This window comes from Lissotriton vulgaris, chromosome 4_1 (genome assembly GCF_964263255.1).
Source record: "Lissotriton vulgaris chromosome 4_1, aLisVul1.2, whole genome shotgun sequence".
Classification (NCBI taxonomy): domain Eukaryota; kingdom Metazoa; phylum Chordata; class Amphibia; order Caudata; family Salamandridae; genus Lissotriton; species Lissotriton vulgaris.
The window spans coordinates 2,020,820,299-2,020,836,137 of record NC_141691.1 but is presented as its reverse complement, the minus strand read 5'-3'; the positions used below and the strand labels follow the sequence as shown (position 1 = coordinate 2,020,836,137).

The 15,839-nt window shown below is 40.3% G+C and overlaps 1 protein-coding gene across 1 annotated transcript; it reads left to right on the top strand.

The window, feature by feature from the left end:
• Positions 1-2,526: 2,526 nt before the first annotated feature.
• LOC147724903 (uncharacterized) lies at positions 2,527-4,880 on the top strand. The gene is made up of 2 exons (XM_086967085.1): positions 2,527-3,925; positions 3,980-4,880. The coding sequence occupies exons 1-2, from the start codon at positions 2,782-2,784 to the stop codon at positions 4,666-4,668; spliced, it is 1,833 nt and encodes a 610-aa protein (XP_086823211.1). The 5' UTR covers positions 2,527-2,781; the 3' UTR covers positions 4,669-4,880.
• Positions 4,881-15,839: the final 10,959 nt, after the last annotated feature.

The following is a 15,839-nucleotide window of genomic DNA, read 5'->3' as shown; positions in this document are numbered from 1 at the left end:
GGGCGAGGCTGACGAGCCCCACGGAGGAGCTGGCGAAGCTCCCGTGTGTTTAGGAAGCGCGCTTGCTCTCTCGCTCGGTCTCTCGCCTACAGGGGTGAAGGCTTGCTTTTTGAGGAACGCGCGCATTGAGCGCATGGGCATTTTGGAGCGCGTGTAAAGGCTGATTCCGCTTAGGGACGGAGATGCCCTTGTTCCGACGTGTCATTACAGAGCTCGCGCACCCCATTGGTTGGTGACGCGGATGCCTCACTGCAAGTCCCGACGCGTAATCTCTAGAGCAGGGTCGCGCACCCATTGGCTGATAATGCGCATCCCTGATTAGTTCCCAGCGCAGGTTGGTCGCGCACCCATTGGCTGTTGACGCGCAGCGTCACACAAGGGCCACGACCTCATTGGTTGAGGCTTCGTGGGCTGTATAAACATTAAACTATACTTGTGCCTGCTGCTCGTGCCGATTTTCAAATAAAAAAGCAGGCTTGGATTCCCACTGTGTGACACGCTGAGCTGAGCTGAGCTGTGGTGCTCTGATCTGCAGTGTCAGTGTCATAGAGAAGCTGGATTGGTTGAGGCTCTGACATGCATTATAGTTAGCTGAGAGTTGTGGCAGCCATACGCTAATTGGCCCAAGCATCAAATATAATAAATAAACATTGTTTACTGCAGAGTGTTGTATTTTTTTTAACGCTAGTAATGCCTAGAGTTTTAATTTTAATGTTAGATCGTTTTTAATATTTAATACAACATTGGGTAGTGGAAATTATGTAAAATAGTTAGTGAAAAACACAACTATAGCAAGGACATTAGTAATATTAATTATTACAATTTTAAATAAAAAGCAAATAATTAGCAGATTGTTATTAGAGTTGCAAATAAAATTATAGCATTAATAGCACTGTACATTAGAAAAGCAAGCACATTTAGGCTTAATTTTTACAGGTATATGCTGCAGAAGGTGTGTAAGTGAAAAATAAGTACATTTAAAACACATGTGATTATATGTTGGTTTTAATTGTTGTAAATAAATAAATATTTTGCGTTGTTATTGTTTTTGCAAATTTATGTTTTCCCTTCCAGGCTTATTAAAATTAGTGATGCAGGTAAATTAGGAGATATATTAAATTGATCAGGTTATAAAATTTTATTTCACCTGTCCTTGATAAATTATTTATTTAATTGATCAGTAAATGCAATTAGGCTAATTAAGTGAACGTAATTACTTATTGTAATTATTTTAATTAATTTTAATAAAGGTAAGTATATTAAAACATGGATCAAAATTATTCAAAGAAGAAGAAAACGTTTTTCTGCCATCAGAAAATGAAAAATGTATTTAAAAAGGTTAAAAGGGTTGTTGCTACATGTGAGAGCAAATTAATGAATAAACAGGTGAGTAATGAAGTAATTAGTAAGCATAATAAAAATACAGATGCTACCCCAAAAGAAATCATTTTTAATGAAAATTCGATTCCCAAATTAGCGAATGTAAATAATAAACCTGACAGAGAAGAATTAATTGATCAGTGTAAAAATAATGTTGTAAATACAGATCAGGATAGAAATTCAAGCAAACGCCCAGAGCAGATTAATGTGTCGCCAAGAGTCCCAGTTCAAATGAATAGAGTCCCAGTCCAGACCCTTTCTCAAGGTGTCACAACAGGTAGGTATGATGAGATCCCTAGTACTTCTGAAATTAATATTCCTGATCATGTAAGTTCTACAAATGATTTAATTGAACAGTTAACGTCCGTCATGGAAGTAGTGACAGTTCCTGTGACTAATGAACCTGTTCCCCCAGTGCTTAGAAAAGATGAAACTAGTCCCACAGCTTTAATGGTCACATTGAATTGTGAAATTCAAAATTTTGCTGAAAAACTTTATTCTAATGTACCTGAAAATAAGTTAGTAATGATTCCAACTAAGCAAGAGAGAGTGATGACTCTAGCTTTACCTAGTGAAAACTTTGATGTTGACCTGATTGACCTGACACAGCCTGGTGAGTATAAATTACTGGATAATACAATCAGTATAGACAGATTACAAAGATTGCAGGATGATGAGGACATTGAAGGATTGAACAATACAGGTAGGTTTGCCTCTGCCCATATAAAAGATTTAATTTGGGCTTTGAGAAAAAGGGGTAGTCTGAATAAATGGAAAACAAAATGGACAAAGAAAAAGGAGAATGAAAAAGCGACTTTAGCTTTTGTAGGAGAGTGTAAAAATTCACAGATGCAGAGTGAGATAAATCAGCAGCAGCAGTTACTGAATGAACAGCTACAAATACAGCGACAGGTGGTGATTGAGCAGAAAGAGATATCTCCGCCGCCATTTTTAAATTATGTTAATGAGCAGAAATACAATACAGATACAGGATTCAGTGGAGTCAAGGAAAACAGACCTGATCCAATTAAAATTGCAAACAAGCAGGGAAACTTATTTCTTAATGTTCCACAGTACAAGATGAAGCCAGAAACAATTCCTGTTATTGAAACATTCTTTAAGCAGGGTGTCCTAAAAGAGATTGAGAACAGTCTTTGTAATTCACCAGATATGGGAATTAGAAAGCCAGATGAAATGCACAGAATAGTACAGGACCTGAGAAAGGTTAACGAGATAGTTATCCCTTGTTGTCCTATTGTGCCTAAACTAGTAGAGATCCTTTATCAGATACCACATGATACTGAGTGGTATTAGGTCCCAACGCACCCAGAGAGTCAAATAATTTTTGCTTTCAGGTTCCAAGAGAGAATTCCCAGACAGGTAGCTATTGAGAGAAATAAAATGATTCAGGCAATGGAATCCGCTAAGATGCAAAAACAGGTAAGAATGCTCCTAGGCATGGTTGGTTACTGTTGCCAATGGATTAGTGCTTTCTCGGGATTTGCAAAACAATTGCTGAGACTGACAAAAGCAGATATAAAAGACCCAATTGTCCTGACAGAAATAAAGCTCGAAGCCATTGAGCAATTTAAAAAGAGTTTGTGTGAAGCTCCTGTGCAGGGCATGCCAAACTTCAACAAAGAATCTGAGCTTCTAGATCAAATAGCAGAAATAAAATGTGCTGGAGAGAAAAATGATCATGTCTCAAAAGGCAATGAGCACGCAGGTACCATTGTTAAATTTTGTGCTCAGAAGAGGGTTGCAATAAAAGGGGAAAAATTCAATGAACATGTTTCAAGCATCCTCATACTAATATTTGCAATTCAGACATGGCAAGAGTTAAAACAATTACAAGATGAGGCACATGTTGAGGAGAAAAACACATGGCTCAAAGAAGGTTGCAGACAGCGAGAAGAAGATGAAAGGGTTTACAAAGATGGCGGACCTGTTATGCCCAATTGCATGATTGCTGACATGGCACAGATGTACCATGGTCCAGGTCATTTAGCAAGAGACACAATGATTCAACTGTTCAGGGAAACATGTCTGACATGTCAGAAAAACATATGCCAGAAAAACAATCCAGATCAAAAGACAATTGAGAATTTGGGAACCATAGGCCGGGAGGGTGGTTCATTTGCAAAAATTCAAATAGATTTCTTTGAAATGCCCCAACAAAACAAACTGAGATATGTCCTAGTCATCATTTATTTATTTTCAAAATGGGTGGAAGCTTTTCCAAAAGGAAAGAATGATACAGTTTCTGTATTCCATCAGTTGGGAACAGATGTGGAAAAGGAGCAGGCTCATGATCTATTGCCAAGAGACTTGGTCAGAACAAAGGTTCATCGAAGGAGAAACTGTCTAGTACCCAGGTGGCAGAAAGCAAGTCAGGTGACAACAGATACAGGATGGATGCATATCAGTAATACCCTTTGTGCACCTGTACCTGATAACACTGATGAAGTTAGTGAAGACACTACAACTGATTCAGACTCTGAAAAGGAAATTCCTGAAGAAAATCCAGATCTTGAAGATCGACAAGGTGGTCGACATCTGGATGATGATGTCAAAAATCCAGATCTTGAAGATCGACAAGATGGTCGACATCTGGATGATGATGTCAATGTGAATGAAACATTGAAGGAAGAAGATCTAGAGATTGTGATTCTAGATTCAGAAAATGAAGAAAATCTGCTAGAAAAAGAATGTCAAGAAAAAGAAGAAGATTCAGAAGCAGAAAATTCTGAGCAAGAAGATAATCAAGTCCAGGAGAGTATTGAAAAGCAGAAGAGTAGCTCTGTGTGCGGGAACAAGAATCCTGAAACTGGGAAGCTAATGGTGATCCCTGAAGAAGAGGAAGAATTACCAAGTACCAGCTGTAAGGATGATGTTTCTAACGGAGTGAAGCTGCTGAGTAAAGAAGTTCCTTGGTACAGATTTAAAGTCTCAGAAAATGTTACAGATGGGAGTGATGAAGAGTCTGAGATAAGAAAATTCGGAAAAAGGGCTTGGAAAGCTGAATGTAAAGAAAGCAAGCCTAAGAAGAAACTCTTGAGAAAAGGTGATGTCTGGCCTAAAGATTTAAAGTTCAAATATGAAGTGTCAAGTCAGAAGAGTGATTCAGACAAAAAAGAGCAAACTGAAGAGAAAATTGAAATGATTGCCAGGAAAAGCAAAAGACCATTGAGACCAAATGTAAAATACAAGTCTCCAGAATGGGCCTACATACCTATCACTCCAATAGTTGAGGAGTGCAGTAGCAGTCAAAATGGTGACAATGACTAAGTTTAGTTTTCTTTAAGTTAAGGTTTATTTTTGGCATAAGGCTGAAGAAATTGTGTTAGTTTTCTTTAATTGAGGTTTATTTTTGGCATAAGGCTGAAGAAATTTTGTTAGGGTGACACAAGGTCGAAGAAATTGTGTTAGCTGGAAACACTTTTATGTAAGATGCAAGGTCGAAGAAAACATGTTTAGAATTTGAAAAAAAAAAAAAAAAAGTGGTATATACTATGTACTAATTTTTCAAAAATTTTCAAATTTTTGTTTTTTGTTTTGTTTTATAATACTCAGATTGATATTTGTTTTGTTGGTGCAATTCAAAATGTAGTTATGCAATTTTAAAACTTAGTTCCCTAAATTCATTGGGGGTTGGGGATTCAAAGGTGGAAAGGATTCAACTTAGCTGGATAAAGAAAGGGTATAGGATATAGAATTAGTAGAATGTAGGACTCAATACTCATTATGAGAGTTGCAGAAATATAGATGAAATTAGAGCTTAAATACTAATCCTGAGTAGGCCTGAAACATGTTCAATAGATAAAAAATTTTAATTAAAATTTTTGGGTGTTGTTTGGTGATTTTGAAATCACCAGATGAGGGAGTTGATAGAGCGAGCTTTAGAAATATTTTATTCAAGCTTGTGATGTCATACTCTCATAATTTTAATTAATATATTAATGAGTGTTTGCATGATTTGTTTTATTAATCCAACCTAGATTAAGTTTGCACCACACATGAACACGCGGGAAACTAATTAAATGTGCTCTTGTTGCACTTGCAAGTCTGTTTTTGTAACACATTATTAATATTGTCCTGTTTGTTATGTCTGTCCTATTGTCTTTGTCATTATTATTATGCAGCTGATCATTCATGGCATGTGCCTTTATATGTGCTTACATGTATGTCCTATGTTGTGTTTGTCTGTCTGTGTATTATTTAATCATCTTTTTACTCTTTCAGAAACATAAAGCTGGACTACATGAAGAATGGTGGTTATTTTATGTGTTGCTTTATTTGTTTGCTTCTGCTAGTTGTCATTTATTAATGGGTTAATTACTAGCAGGGAAAGGGTGGGTGACAGAAGGATTTGTTTTACCTGAATTAATTATTCTTTTGTGTTTGTTTAAATAATAGTTTTCTGAAAAAGTGACGCAAGCTGAAAGTGGCGCAGGGTCACAAGCAAAAAGTGGCGCAGAAAATTGACGCCCTTCTAGAAAAGGCCTGCTGATGCTAAGCCACAGGAGAAAGTTTATTCTGAAGTGGAAGAAAAGCCTTTTATTATGAAATCTTTGAAAAAGGAACTGCTAAAGTCAACTCTGTGGAGTGGGTTTGGATGTGCCACGAAAGCTCAGAACGGTCAGCCTCAAGGCTGAAAGGAAGAGACGTGATAAGATTTTGTATTGCTTGAACATTTTTGCTACAAAATGTAGCAGATTAAGGAACTGTCGCCAGGATTCTGTGCATGAACAATGACTCTGTGTAAAGCCTGGTCTCGTGGTGGAAGATGTCACAGTTTACTGTGGCGTGAGGTGATTCAGCCAATGGAGAGCCAGAATTCAGCTGATGGAATGTGAAAAATAGTTAGCTCAGCTTATTTTAGGGTATAAAAATGGGCTTTAGCTGCAAACTTTTGGCTTACGCTCTTGATTCCAGAAGGACGTGTTCTGCTGTCCGATGATTACACGTAAGAAATGTAACTTTTAAGACTTTGTTTTCAGGCGATGAGGGTAGCGACTGAGAGATAGTTAGGTTTTGGAAATGCTCTTCCTTTTCATTTATTTCTGCTAATGAATAATATTATCTCTTTATTAAATAATCAATAAAACTTATATGACTTTTTCTAATGCTTGCTTAATAAAGTTCCAAACCTAAGTTTTCTTAAATATGTTTTAATAAACTTTTTAAATGACAAGCTGGTCTTGTTTATTGTAGATAGTTTATTGCAAAAAGTCATAAATAACATATGATCCATTCACCTCACTCACTATGTTTATGGGCCTGGTATTGATTGGTAAGTGTGATAGTGGATTGTTGTCATCATTTATAAAGAATTTTAGTTTTTGGGCTCCATCAGAACCACTCTCCAAACTTCTCAGAAAAGCCAACAACCGCTTCCATCTCTATGCTGATGACACTCAGATCTATCTGGAAACTACCTCTCTCAAAGACATACAAAGACTTAATGATGTACTGAAAGATGTACAGCACTGGTTGACAAGCAACCACCTGAAACTCAATCCTGACAAGACGGAAACTCTCCTCATCTCAAATAAGGAAGATAACCCCCAAATTGCTGAATGGCTAAAGGCCATCGATGCCCTCAACGGGAATCTCACTCTAGCAGACTCTGTCAAATCTCTAGGGATCACTCTAGACTCAAAACTGAAGATGACAAGACACATTAAGAACTCAGCCAAAAGTGCTTTCGTTAACCTCAGACTATTGAACAAAATAAAACCCTACATTGCGTCCAATGATCTCAAACAGGCCACCCAATCTCTGGTACTGTCAAGACTGGACTATGGGAATGCAATCCTCTCAGGAATTCCACAATCACACCTGGCTCTCATCAAAACAACATTGCATGTGGCCGCCAGAATGATCACCGGTATCAAGAAATTCGAGCATATCTCCCCTGCACTCAAGGAACTTAAGTGGCTTCCAGTCGAAATACGGATTAGTTTCAGAACAGCCTGCCTCACCTATTAAGCCCTTCACACCAGCAAACCTGAGTACTTAGCAAAAGAAATCATAAAAGACGGCCAGACCAGGAGCCTGAGAAGTTCTAACTCCCTCCTACTCATCCCACCAAAAACGGAAAAAAATAAAGCTGCGGACCGATCTTTCACTGGAAGCGCTCCCAAAATTTGGAACTCCATTCCCCCTCACATCAGAACCATTCCCTCCTTTGTAGAATTCAAAAGCCAACTCAAAACCTTGTTCCTCAACGGCTCCCTAGGGATTTGGTAGCTTGGGGCAACTAGCGGACTTCAAGCTCGGCTCCAACACAATGACTTCAGAGGACTCTGAAGAAAAAACGGTCCTGCACTACAATATGTTGCTCATTAGTTTTGTGTTCCTATGTTGATATGTCACTCTTCTATCCTGTATCTAATGATTATTTGTTATGTTCCCATTGTAAAGCGCTCTGATACCCCTGGGTCTGGCCATAGCTATAGAAAACCTCTTAAATAAAAATAAATAAATAAATTATATTCCCACTCCAATGAGTGCAACAGTAGAGAAAATGTTGGATAACGGAGGGATGCAATTTACTATTCCCCTCGAGTCAGTGCATCAATAGGAAAAGTGTTGGATGCGGAGGGGTAAAATGATCTATTCACACTCCAGTCAGTTCAAAATTATAAACAATAATTTCTTTGTAAAAAAGCAAACAAAGAAAATATAGCTATGTTAAAAATTCAATAAAAAATATATTTTATGGTAGAAATTTCAAACAAACATACTCCAATGTTAAATACATATCACAAATGCCTACACATATTATATCAAAAAAATAAAAAATAAAAATGTCAAACAAATAAATATTTTATTTACAAATTATTTATTAAAAGTAATAATTATTGCATACATTTAGTTTATTTACTTTCTACCCTATAACACCACACAACTCACAACCCACATCTAAAATAAAAAAATATATTTGCATAATTAAAATATCTGATTTTGAATTAAACAAATATTAATTAAAAAAACAAATTAAAACAAGTACAAATTATTTAACTTTCCACCCTTTACCCCTATAATCCCCACAACCCACACCTAAAATTAAACTGTATAAATAGTAATTAGATAATCAGAAGTTATTTTCAATTAAATAACTAATAGTATTTAACAACTAATTATTAATTAATTAAAATTAAATAACTTTCCAACCTTTACACCTTAAAACCCAACACCTACACCCTCAAAAAATGTAATTAGAAAATTAATACAATTAAATATGTATTATTAATTACCAACTAATTATTACTTTATTAAAAATAAATACGCCAGACCCTTTTCCCCATAAACCCCACAACCCACACCTAAAATTAATAATACAATTACCATAATTAATTAATTAATATTAATTAACAACTAATTAATAGTTACTTACAAATAATTACTTCCCACCTTATAACCCTCACAACCCACACATAAAATAATACCCCCAAAAAATTCAAACACAATTAACATCATAACATTTCACTGAATTAAATATAATTAATAATAATTATGATTATAATTATTCATTATTTTTTTATAATTAAGGGGTCATTACGCTGGCGGGCGGACTTGTTGTGGTGAATGAGACCGTCCGCCTGTATGGCGGCAGTCCGGCACATAGAATCATTATGCGACAGGAACCAGTGCATTTCCCTGCACTACGTGGCAGGCACCACACAGTGCCTGCCACTTAGTGCATGGAAATGTACCCCCAGTGCACCACCACCTCCCCCTAACACAAGGGGGGCCCACAACGGGCCCCTGAAAGCATTCTCCGCCAGCCTTTCAATGGCGGTTTGCCCTCCACGGAAAGGCTGGCTGCGGCCAGCATCGTAATCTGACAGGCACCGCCACCATTTTGAAGATGCTGACCGCTCCTCAAGGGAATCGGTACGATTGCCTGTGGCGGAAGCGTGGCGAGTGGTCTTTGCAACCGCCGAGGACCTAACACGATTCCCCCCGCCATCGTAATTTGGCAGGGCCCGCCACCACATGGCTGACAGTGGCGGGCCTTCCGCCATCGTTATCACCCCCTAAATTACTTAACACCATATTCATCTATAAACCCGCAACCTGCTCATAAATAAAAAACGTAAAATGTAATTAAAATAAAATTGATAACTACTAAAAATGTAACACATATTTTAAAAAACGTAAACAATACTTCTATAAAAGAATACATCACATACTTTTAAAATATATACTAAAGTACAAAACACTAATTAAAACATTCATAATTTAAACAATTATATTTTTGCAAACGATATTAATGACTTCTACATTTTTTTAAATCGAAATTTCGTACCTTAAATATGATATTCTTGACCATGGTATTCTTGCTGTTGATATTTCTACGTCACAATATTTAAAACTCAATATTTGTGTATGCCGGCATTTCCAACTCATTATTTTGACGGAATACTGAGTCTGACACCATCGATTTGGGCTTGAGACCTTCCAATAAGGAGCTGGTGGACCTGACAGCCCAATTATGATAAGAACCCTGTGCAGGCAGTCGTAAAATCAGTGGCAAAGCTGGGCCATGGGCTGCCCGTTGCGGCCCCTGTGTTTGCCGCCTGCAGCAGGTAAGGGGGGTTAAGGGGGTTCTGCCGATTCTTGCGCCCATGTAGGCTGCAGGTAAGGGGGTGCAGCCACCACCCCAAAATGAGTGCGGCCTGACCAGAAGGGAAAATTAAATGAATAATTTATTTTCCCTCATGGTCGTCTCTCGAAATCCCTCCCAGCGGCCCCACCGCTCTTACCTGCAGCAGCAGCAGCTGCTCCACACACATCCCCCACCATATCCCTTATCTTGAGGGTGCCCCAAAGGGGAGAAGGCACCCCAGGCGGAAAAGAAAAAGCAAACTAAAAGAAGACGCGTGAAGCAGTACAGCTGCAAAGAAATGCATTTTCTGCTGCTTGTGGTGACCCTGGGATGGCAGGTGCCCCATCAACATTGAAGGAAATTGTGGGGCCGTAGGAGTTCAGCAAGTCCCCACAAGGCATTTTGCAAAGTTTTTTTTTGTTGATTATTTTTTATTGAATTTTACTATTATAGTAGTAATTCAACAATGACACAGTATTGACATATTTTTCAATCCACCGCTAGGAGCCTGCCACAGTGTAATCAATGATGAACAATGCAATATATAGCCCCCAGCAAACCTGAACCTCACCTACACCAATAGCAATAAAGTCTGGGTAAGCAATTTAGTGTAAAGATATTCTGTGATAGATGCACACAACACTATGGGTAGCATAACAATCACTCCACTGTCTTGTCTCTTTCACGTTCATCCTCCTGTAACAGATCTTCCAGAGACTAGTAGGAAATCTATTTACCCCATATTTAATGGAAGTTTCCAGGGAAGCCCCTATTAAGATAAGTCACCCGCTCAGCTATCATGTACATTTCCATAGGATTTCTCCATTGCTGAGCCGTGGGGCTCTCCGCTTACCCTCAGTGATGGGCTATATCCCTATTAGGACCTACCAAAGCAAGGTTACAGAATAACAGATGGGAGTATGGCAAGTCTTTATCACAGGGCATCCCGAGAACATAGGGAGGAGAAAGTCAATTATTGCAGAGAGTTCTGAACTACTCCAGACTGTATTGAAGAAGGAGCCCTTGATTTCAGCACATCGTAAGTAGGAGGCCGAGTGCAAGGGATCAAGCTGTGGTCGCAGGGGCCTTTGGGTTCCTCACATGACGCCACCACATCCCTTATCTTGAGGGTGTCCTGAGTGGAACAAGGCACCAACGAAAAAGAGAAAGGAAACAAAAAGAAGCCACAGGAGGCAGCACAGCAGACAATAAATGCATGTCTGTTGCTTGTGGTGGCCCTGGGATGGCAGTGGCCCCACCAACATTAAAAAGAGACTGTGGGGGCCCGCAGAAGTTCAATAGGTCCTCACAATGCATTTTGAGAAGTTAAAAAATATATATATTTTTTTATAGAATTTTGCATTGATAGTAGTAAGTCAACAATGACACATGATTGATATATAGTTAATCCACCCCTAGGAGGCTGCCACAGTGTGATCAGTGATAAACAAATGCAACATATAATTCCCAGCAACCCCCCCACTCCACCTACACAATCAAGTCTGAGCAGCAATGTAGTGTAAAGAAATTCTGCGACAGAAAAACACAACACTATGGGTAGCCTAACAATCACGCCACGGTCTCATCTCACTCACACACCTCTCCCTATAACAGATCTTTTAGAGAATAGCAGGTAATCCTTTTACCCCATATTTAGGGAACTTTCTGGGGCAGCCACTATTGGGATTAGTCACTTGCTCAGTTATTTTGTACATGCCCATAGTATTTCTCCATTCCTGAGCAGTAGGGCTCTCTGCTGATCCCTTATAGCCATTATCACAGCAAGGTTACAGGATAACAGCTGGGTTGTAGCCAGTCAATATCACAGGGAATCCCCAGAGCAATAAACATAGGATTCATAGGGAGGGGCGAGTCAATTATAGCAGAGAGTTCCCTCATGGTGGCTCTCCAGAGTCTTTGGGTTCTGGGACAACTCCAGACTGTATGGAAGAAGGACCCCTCATTGTCAGCACATCGTAGGCAGGAGGGATCAGGCGCCCTCCCATGCATCATAGTAGACTCTATTCAGGACTTTAAACTGAATCAGCTGAATCTGTGCCTTTACTTTTACTTCACGGGGATGCATCAGTGCTGCATCCTAGTCAATATCTTCCATTTCCACAAAGTCTATATCCCATTTCCCCCTTAAGACTTTCAGCTTATCAGGTTTTTTTATTGAGGACGGTTTGATATGCAGAGGAGATCGTTCCCCTCACCAAGCCCTCTATAGGAAGCCTTCACTCAAGCGGGGCAAATTCCGGGATTTCCTCCCCACGGAGCCCCTCAGCTAACCATGCATGCCTGAGCTGCGCATATTTCAAAAAATGGGTGTCATGCATGCTTTATTCACACTTTAATGAGTCAAACGTCATATAGTCCCCCCCTTCCAGCAAAGTTCCTATTTTTGTAAGCTCAAATAGATCCCACGCCCTGAAACCTTTCACTTTATCAAGCTATGCTAAGCATTTACCTACCCACAGGGGTGTTTCCCTGGTGGGCTTACCGTACGATCCCTAAGCTTCTGTAGGTTGGTCCACCTGTCTATTGACACACTGGTGGCAGGGAGGAGGCACTAACCCCCTGACCTCCATATAGGTAATGAAGGCAGGATCAGTGGGTGCAATGGGAGTGTTCTAGGCTAAAAGTCGAATGATCTGGGGGAATAAAGCCAGTCATTGATGTTAATGAGAAGGAAGGCCCTGTAACATCACCGGATCATAAGTAGGGAGATGCCACAGCTGTATGGCTAACGCTGGAGTGTGGTCAGGGCAAATCTCTGGTCTTTACCATTCCACAAAAATGTACAGAAGTCCCCCTCTATCCCCATGAACATATCCTGGGGAATCGGATAATACGTAAGAAGAAGGGCATAGAGCTGCTTAGGTAGCACTATCGACTTGACCATCGAGGCTCTACCCAGTAATGTAAGGGAGAGCCCCTTCCATTTGCCCATGTCCTCTGGTCAATTGCGCACAACCCTCTCTAGGTTAAGTTTATGGCAGGTTTCTTTGTTGAGAGTCAGGAATATGCCCAGGTACTTAAATCCTGGAGTGGTGCATATCATTTGCTGAGGGAGGGGGTGGCCTAGGTCGGCACTTTGCAGAAAGTACAGGAGTGACTTACTCCAGTTCAGCCGATATCCAGACAAACTTCCGTATTCATCCAGCACTTCAAATAGCAGGGGAAGAGAAGATAAATGTTGACTCACTTGAAGAAGAACGTCATCAGAACAGATGGATATTTTTCCCCCTTTAGGTATTCCCCACCCAATATACTAAACCCATGAACATCAGGGAGCTTTCAGATTGTGCATGCCAGTAATTCGATTGTGAGGGCAAAGAGTAGGGGAGAGAGGGCACATCCCTCCCGCGTCCCTCGGCTTATGGCAAATTCGATGAACATCACTCAGTTCACCCTCCCAGATGCCTTTGGTTCCTGGTATAGTAGTTTTACGCATTTTCCTAAATTAGGGCCAAAGCCAAATTTTACTAAAGAAAGCTCTAGAAAGGGCCAATGCATGGCATCAAATGTCTTCTCTGTGTCTAGTGCTAGTAAGACAAATAGCTCTGAATTCCCCTGTACTTTGCTGATCCAATTGTGGGCACATCTCAGATTGTTGTGAGTTGATCTGCTAGGCACAAAGCCTGATTGATCCACGTGGACAAGTGGTGTTATTGTGTCTATTAACCTGGTAGCTAGGATCATCACCAGTATTTTAACCTCTATACTTAGTAGGGAAATTGGATGCTACAATCCTCATTGGTCCCCAGGCTTGCCATCTTTATAGATAACAACTACAGTCACCTTCTGAAAACTGGGGGAAAGAGTGTCAATCTGGTTGGCCTTTGGGAACATAGCTAGGAGCTCGGGTCCCAGGAGATCAGTGTATTTCTTATAGAATTCATCAGGAATCTCATAGAGCCCAGGGGTTTGGTATTGAGACGGGCTATTGCTTTTTGTATGACTATCAGGGTTATTTCTGTCTCTAATGCATCACGGGCCTCAGCATCTAACCTTGGCATTCCAATAAATTCTATATCCTCCACTCCGTGGGACTCAGAGTTTAAGGGCATAGACATGTGTAGCTCTTCATAATACCTTGCAAAGGTTTCGGCAATGTCAATGTCTGAATCAACCACTTCCCCACTAGGTCTAGTCACCCAATGTACCCATCTGGCTCCAAGCTGCTTTTTCACCAGCCAGGGTAATAATCTACTGGGTTTTTCTATGGCATCATATGTTATGTCATGTTAAATGTCACTTATATAGCACCAAATTACCATTGGTCTCCTAGCACTTATGTACGAGTTAACAGCTTAGCACCAGTTATTACTTGTCACAAAAACCCATTTGATTAAACTTTGTCTTGTTCAAAGGCCTGATTGAACAAAAAGGTTTTCAATTTCTTCCAAAATGGAAGGAGAATAGTTTCCCTTCACAAACATTCCAGCAATATGTTCCACAACTGAGGTAATTGGCCTGAAGAAGTCCATCTACCCATAGTTGAGTTGTCAAACCGTAAGCAGGTCAACAAGTTTGCCTCGGACAAATGTAGACTTCGTCCCGGTACATATCTCCTTAGACTGTCCTTAATATAAGCTGGTACCATCGAATACAGGTCTTATGCGCAATAAATAAGCCCTTGACCCTCATCCTCTGCTTGACTGGATGCCAATGCAATTGTTTCAGAAATGGTGCAGCATGCAACCGTCTTGGAAGCTTGAATATTAATTTTGCGGCATCGTTCATCACTACTTGGAGCTTACCTCAGGTGCCAGGCATTTAGTTTCCAGGAAGCACTGGATTTCCCACTTCCACCCATTCACAGTATCAGGGGCGAGTGGTCGCCTCCTGCCTCTCCTGTGCCTCTCTTGAGGGCACCAGGATATAGTTTGGGTTGGAGAAAACATGATGGACTCAAGAGTAGTAGGGGTAGGACCTGCCTCCACAGATCTGTTAGTCGCAAGTTGTGAAATTGGCAAGAGGGATTTGGCGGGTGTGTAGTGAAGTGGGACCCGATGTGACCCGGGTTGGGTCTATAACATTGTTAAAATCCCTACCTATTAGATGAAGGGAGGAGCCTGCCTCTAGGGGAATATGTGATATTTATCTTAAAGGTGGGGGCTTGTAGTCTAGGAGTTACACATGCACTAATTAGCATAACGTCCCCACAGAGCCTTTAACCCGACGTATCTGCCCAGTGGGTCAATTCAGCTTCTAGTTACGGACTATAATGGCAAGCCCTCTTTATCCAGACATGTAGCCAGCATGTGCCACCATATGGTATGCTCCCCAATTTTAAAACTTATATTGTGTCCCTTTGAGGTGCATTTCTTGCAAAAATACCACTGATGGTTAAAGTCTCTTTATATATTGTGTGCCCAGTCCTCTCTTGATATTATCTCTCAGGATGCTAACGTTCCAAGATAGGAAAGAGTGGTTGCCCTCCCCTAGTGGCTTTGCATTCATGTATATTGTAGAGTATAAGGGAAAGACAGTATGAGCCCCGTAACGGTCTCATCAAGGACTTAGGGTGTGGATGCCTATCAAGTCCCTAGGTCAAGTCCAGTGATGAGGCAGTAGCCCACATGTATGCCGTCGGCACAGAGGTAAGAAATTGCCCCTGAGAAGCTGGCAATCTGTGAAAATAAAACAACCCCTATGAGAAAGATAACATCAAACCCCTACATTGACTATGCACCCACGGCCCCCTCCCAACCCCACGCAGACTACCTTAAGTGAAACGTCGAGCAACCAATGATAAATCTACTCAACGGGGGAGTTCAAGAGGTATGTTGCCTCCCATCCCCAACCATTAACTCAGTCTCCTGAACCCCAAAAC